At 40.8% G+C, this 6,934-nt stretch overlaps 1 protein-coding gene across 1 annotated transcript; it reads right to left on the minus strand.

The window, feature by feature from the left end:
• Positions 1 to 1,354: 1,354 nt before the first annotated feature.
• LOC119413538 (pancreatic secretory granule membrane major glycoprotein GP2-like) lies at positions 1,355 to 6,840 on the minus strand. Its single transcript, XM_037680628.1, has 10 exons — positions 6,678 to 6,840; positions 5,701 to 5,785; positions 4,594 to 4,656; positions 4,232 to 4,434; positions 4,023 to 4,154; positions 2,496 to 2,683; positions 2,199 to 2,350; positions 1,861 to 2,103; positions 1,587 to 1,749; positions 1,355 to 1,447 (listed from the first exon to the last, which is right to left on the minus strand). Exons 1-10 carry the CDS (start codon positions 6,838 to 6,840, stop codon positions 1,355 to 1,357), a joined length of 1,485 nt encoding a protein of 494 aa, XP_037536556.1.
• Positions 6,841 to 6,934: the final 94 nt, after the last annotated feature.

Raw genomic sequence — 6,934 nt, forward strand, 5'->3', positions numbered from 1 at the left:
GACCCTTGAAGGGAGCAGCCGAAAGAAATAAACTTTTTATATTTGTTCTACTGTAGAATTGGTCCCTGTGTGTGTTTATACACTTTTCTTTAAATGATTTGACAAAACTAATAATTCAGTGTAATTTACCGTATTTTCCAGACTATAAGTTGCACTTTTTAAAAATAATTTGGCCAGTTCTGTGACGTACCGTCCGAAACGACTTATATACGTTTTTTTTTTCCTTATTCATCATGCAATTTTTGACTGACAGGTTAAATGTTCGTTAAACATTATCATTTGCAGCCACGAGAGGGCCCTCCAGGTTTCTGACAACTACATGTTCCTCTACCTCCAATATTACCCGTGACTTACTTGTCGTACTCGTTGGCTTGTTATGTTAATTAATCCTGTTCCGGATCAAAGCTATGTTCAGTGTCTTCTTGTTATTTCAGATTAAATGTCTGTTCTTGCACTTTGTGAAATACACGTCTAAATAAATGCGTCCTATACTCCGAAACGACTTATAGTCTGGAAAATACGGTATTTTGAGGACCACTAAGCTGCTTCTCGTGGACCCCTGGTGGTCCAGGGACCCCAGTTTGAGAACCTCTGCCCCACAACACACTAGAGTTAAAACAGGAAAAGTGGATTTGTCATGATTGACAGTTTAGTTCGGTCCGTCTTGTAGTGAACAAGCAGCTAATTCCAGCTGTGTGAAATAACTGCAGCTGGATCGGAGCTCATCTTTTCACAAGTCGGGTCTCTGGATCAGGACTCAAGTCAGGAATCGCTGTGAAGGCCGGCAGCTGAAGGTCAGATCCTGTCACCATGGAAACCACCTGAGAAGATCATCAGATGAAAATGTTCATCTTTAATCCACAAAAGTCCAACTTTTCACCGTTGGATTAAGTTATTTCAGACTTTATGTTTCTGTTTCTTTCTCCAGTCTGCTGGTCAGTTGTGTCTGACTTCACCCATTCAAGCAGGCTCAAGGTCAAGGTCAAGGTCAAGGTTTCTTTATTGCCGTTCGCATCGCATATGGTACATGTGGTGGAACGAAATTGTGTACGCAGGGTCCCAGTTACATCCAACAAAAGTATAAGTTGTAAAAGAAACATAGTAATAAGATCTAATATATGAACTAATAAGGTTAAAGGTCAACCTGGTTTATATGTTTAGACAATTACATAAAATCGTCGTGATGAAGTAACACATTTTTAAATGTTTTTTAAACAAATAAAGGGTTTTCTCAAAAAGAGTGGTTTTGTTGAACTTTAAAATGTAGCTATTAAAGTTTTAATTTTATTTTACAGGATTACTTGTGTCACACAGAAAGCAACAGTTATTTTGTGCTTTAAATGACGTGCGTTACCTATTTGCTCCAGGCCATGCTGATGACAGCTGGATCTCCGTGTCCAAACGTCCTGGCAGACCTACGTCTTCTTAAAGATGGAATGGGGCAATTCTGGAAGGAAGAATATGAAAATCCAATTTTAGAAAAACACAGATGCTAAAATAACTAAAATACAGCTATTTAACCCTAATGTTCATGAAAATTTTATGTGATTAAATAAACATTTTAAAGCTTCAGCAACAAGTCGTACCGGGACGCAGATGTTGCTCTTTCTGATGCACAGCTGGAGCTGGCAGTGCAGATAGACGTGATCGGGATGTCTGCTGAACTCAAACATGTTGAAGGAGAAGTAGCTGGAAGTTTCTCTGCCATTTTGTTTTACGTGCACTGTCTTGTCACTGGGGTTGGCACAGCTGGTTCGAATCCCCCCCAACAAAGAAACCATTTAATCAGCATCTTTGAACTCAAATCCAAAATACATTCAGGAGAACATTCTGAGGAGCAGCTTCTCAGGAGCGTCTCACCCGTCGATGATCAGGTCGTGGCGTGGCGTGCTGTCAGGGTTCGGCTCGCTGGTGGCCCAGCAGGACTCGGTCACCACGGCGATCCTCTTTGCGTCCAGCCCCTTGGTCCTCAGCTCCACCCAGACCTTCTGGTTGAGCTTCACGTCAGTGTCTGTAGCTGCAACTTGAGAGCACTGCTCATCGATGTACGGGGTCATGGTCAGAGTGTAATCCCATTCTCCAGACGTGAGGTGGGACACATAACTGTAAAAATAAATAAAAATATTAAATCCACTTCGTCATAACTTACTGAGGATAAGTTTTGCCTGAAGGACATTACGACAACGGGCCATCAGCACCTGTTGTCTTTGACTCTGAAGGACACGCTCTTCAGCTCAGGCTGAGAGTTGAAGCAGGAGAACTCGATGAACACTTGGTCGTGGCGAACGATGACGTCAGAGGTGTTCTGGCTCATGATGGCGTTGGTGTAGTTGATTTCATTTGCACCCGACTGAAAGATCACACGATCAGACAACGAGACGTTTTTCAGACAGTAACCGTGTCTAACGACGCCAGCTAACCAAGAACCAGCAGAAATATCTCAGCAGAGCCTCGTGAGAGTCCATTTTCTCGTGAAGCTGACAGTTAGAACCTACGGTGATCTCCGCTCCGCAGAGTTTCTCGGTGTTGAAGTTGAACGTCACCATGTTGGACTTCCTGTCCAGCTCCCCCCTGCACCTCTGGTCATTGAGATGTAAGTCTTTGTAGTTGATGCCTCGTTCCTCCATCAGACACTTGGCAAGCTTTAACGAAGCAGAGTTGTGCTTGCAGACTGTTGGCTCACCTACAAAACAATCAAATATGTAAAAAAAAAAAAAGGTTTGAAAGGAGGCGCTATTTATAAGACAGATCTGGGTTGGCAGGCCTCACACTGATGAAGTCCTTCAGATGAAAGATGAAACGTTTCTCCCAAAAAGAAACTGTTCAGATGACCTGCGTTAACACTTTTTTGTGATTTATCTACCTGGACGATTGAGGCTACACCTCTTTTTCTAAAACATTTTGGCCTTGGTTGCCCTCAGGCTGTTTCTGTGAATAGCAAGTTGGCCACCTGAACTACAACATTTGATTGTTATGCACTGATGATCGATTGTTTTGGAAGGATGGGCCCCTTTTTGCATGTGTAGAGCCAGTTTCTGGGAATTCCACGGAGGACTAGTCTGAAACACGTCAATGAGGCGCTATTTATAAGACAGATCTGGGTTGGCAGGCCTCACACTGATGAAGTCTTTCGGATGAAAAATGATACGTTTCTCCCCAAAAGTAAGTGTCCAGATGACCTGATTTAACCCTTTTTTTGTGATCAAAAATATATATAAATTTTTGTAATCAAAATATGCCTTTTTTTGTATTTAGGCCTGTCACGATAACAAATGTTGCTGGGCGATTAATTGTCTCAGAAATTATTGCTGTAAACAATAATATTGTTTGAAATTTGACAATAATTAGTAATTGTAAAATTTAAGAAGAAATGTTGGTTAATTTTTGTAGTACCTTTTTTTGACCACTGGATGTCAGTATAAGACAGTTTGAACCGAAAGATGGATAGTGAGGGAGCGAGCAGCATGTCTCAAGAAAAATGGGAGGGAGGCCCCTTGACGTGACATGGGCTGTCTCGCGTTCCTGTTTTTTGGTTCTCAAAATGGTGAACGCTCGGTGTGGTTTGAATTCGTTAGCATAGCATTTTTTACGAAAAGTTTTTAATAAAAACTCAGTAAACAAGTTCTCAGCTTCTTTTTTCAGAGAAAAACAACTTTTTACACGAAGACACGGGTTTCAACCATGAATTTTGGAGCTTCGATAAGACGGAAGTTTTTTCCCCCGAGGTTGGCCTGTTGGCTTAGCTCGTAATTTAGCTTCTCAGCTTAGCTGCTTTTAACGTCAAAAAAAGCGATTTTGGATGTTAAAACAGATTTTAAAGAAAAAAGATAAAGGGAGGGGTCAGTGAAGAACCAGAGTTGAGCTTTTTGTCATCCTGTGTCTTCAGTAGAAAGAGAAAGATACGAAGAAACGATGAAGCCGATAAATGAAAACGAGGTCGATAATTTTCATTTATCATGCGATTAATTGATTTATTTATAGCGATAGACCTAGTTGTATTATGTCCATCACAGATGTCTTACCCAGAGTGTTGGACTCCTTGTACTTGTAGGCAAACAGAGCTCTGCAGAGGCAGGCAGGTTCTCCGCTGAACTTCCAGCCACAGAACTCATGCTCGCTGCAGATTTTGTCCATGCAAAACGCCTTGGGGGGAGCTACAAGGGAACAGAGATAAATCACTCAATTGATGTGAGCGTCATAATAAAACGTGCATCTGTTGTCTGGGACGTACAGCATTCAGCCTCGGTCCACCAGTCTCCCAGGTTGCTGTTGCCATTCAGGCTGCAGGCTCTGGCGTAGGCCCACAAGAACTGAGTCATGAGGCCGTCCTCCGTGGGATATTTGCACATCGTTTCCTTGCAGGCATTAATGTAGGGTGTTGGGTCAACGTGGGCATTGCAGGAGGTGAAGGGTGCTTTTTTCAACATGTTACAGCTAAAACACATTTGAGAAAAAAAAAAGATCAAATATTGTTTTATTCATCCTCGACCAGTGCAGATGTGATGCATTATGTATTGTGTGATTTTATAACAAATTCTAACACTGCAAGACATTTATTTATTGATTTATTTTACTGTAGATGCACATGCTCACCGTTTAGTCACCGAGGAGCAGCTGATTGTACTGTCAGGATTATCTGTGTACTGGACCTCACAGCTTGGAGGAGACAGACAAGTTTAAGATCATGATGTGTAATATGTACCATGCCTTTCTCATAAAATACACTAGAATTGATTGACTAAATTACAATACACTCAGTGCAGCTGCATATGTGAGCAAACCAGAGATTGTGACTCCATGAAACTCATATGGAACGGGACATATGGGGCTCAAAGTGTGCTGCCAACTATGTGATAAACTAAGATACATTTGTTGGAGTTCAAGTCCAGGCAGGATCCTGTGGATGGAGAAAAGTTTCAGGAGTGATTTGTGACAAAATGGTGTCAGCAAAGGTCAAAGGAAAAGTTTACAAGACATTGGTGAGACCAGCTATGTTGTATGGTCTGGAGACAGAGACATGGACAAAAAGACAGGAGACAGAACTGGAAGAGACAGAAATTAAGATGTTGAGGTTCTCCTTAGGAGAGACAAGGATGGAGAAGATCAGGAATGAGATCATCAGAGGTACAGCACAGGTTGAACAACTGGGAGGTAAAGTTAGAGAGGACACACTGAGATGGTTTGGACATGTCCGGAGGAGGGACAGTGGGTATATTGGTAGAAGGATGTTAGAAATGCAGCTGCCAGGAAAAAGAAAAAGAGGAGACATATGGATGCAGTTAGAGAGGACATGGAGGTGGTTGGAGTGAGGACAGAGGACACAGAGGACAGAGTGAGATGGAGGAGGATGATTCGTTGTGGAGACACAGAAGAGATAATAATAATCATAATAATAATAATAATAATAATAATATACCAAGAATGAGGAGAACAAAAACAAGAAGAACAAGAACAACAAGAAGAAGAACAAGAAGAACAACAAAAAGAGCAAGACCAAGAATATTTTTTCTCATTGATAAACATTGTCTGAAAGGATTGAGCTTGAGTAAATAGTGTTCCATATCATACAGTACATGTGACTCCCTAAAGAAGTTCAAGTTCAAGTTGGTTTTATTATCATTCGCATCCCATGTGGTACATGAGGTGGAACGAAATTGTGTAATCATCGGGATCAGTAAAGAAAAACACAGCTTGTGATACCTGGGGGAGCTGAGCTGAGGGAGCCTTGCTCTAAAAGTATTTCTGGAATCAACACACAAACCATCTGCAGAGCGATGAAGAGGCGCTGAAAAGATTCAGGAGAGAACATGAGTCAGAACAGTGTCCATGCTCAGTCTGGATCAACACAAACATAGGTGCCTATTAACGTTTTTTTATAAAAAGTAAAACATTCCTAAAAGAAATGCAAATTACCCAAAGCCTTGCATGCTAATATTTAAAGACAGCTGTTGAGCAATCTGTTAGCACTTCACATGTGTGTTGGGAAAAGGTTTCAGTTATGACAACACGCTGGTGGGTGATAATCAAGCAGCATTTAGCAGTATATAACTGAAACTTAAGAAAACTAGCTCTTAGTGCTTTAAGGTGTTCCAACTTTGCTTTTTAGACTAACCATGAGTAGTCTTTGGACGTTGGACTCAGGAGGAATGTGTAAGTTATGCACAAGTTCATTACGGGTGTGAATTAAATCTTGGTACATTGTTGCTAATGTGTCGATCGTACCGATCAAAACAAGTCAACCATGATTTAGAGATAACTTGTGACTTTGTGGCATTAAGGTTTCCTCCCCATTGGTAGGGTTCAATTTGAAACATTTCTAAATGAAATCAAAATGTGTTCATAGATATCTAAGCTAAGCATTAGCATTAGGCTAAATTTACTGTGAAACTGAAAGTTTTATAGACGTCTAAACCTTAACGTAATGCAGAAAAGAATAGGACCATTGCATATGACTTTTCTTGGAATTATGAAATTGATATCCAAAAGTCAGAAATCTGAAAATAATAATAATAAATAGATCAAACTCTAAAGTAAGGCAGGGGTGTCACTGAGCTTCCTTGCTATCTAGTCACTCCAAACTTGAGGACGAGCAAGGGCCAGAGTGTACCCATAAAATAAAGGACTGGTAAAATAGTTTAAATCCTTCATGACGACATCTTAGAGTGCACTCCTCTTACATTTCATGAAGATCTGTGCTGTGTAGCAATCCAAGAACACAGAGATGCTGAGCTTCGAGGTGGCAAAACTTGCTGTGACTCCAGTTTCATCCTTGGAGAGCTTAACACCATAAAACTGCTTCACTGATCTGCTGAGGGTCATTGATTTGTTGTTTATCTGCATCGGTGTAAAAAGAAAGAAAAAAAAAAACCAGAGAATGGAACATCTAGAATATTCAAGGTTATACTACAAGTTTAATTAATAGTCGACTACTAAT

This window comes from Nematolebias whitei, chromosome 1, assembly GCF_014905685.2.
Source record: "Nematolebias whitei isolate Nwh7 chromosome 1, NemWhi1, whole genome shotgun sequence".
Classification (NCBI taxonomy): Eukaryota; Metazoa; Chordata; class Actinopteri; order Cyprinodontiformes; family Rivulidae; genus Nematolebias; species Nematolebias whitei.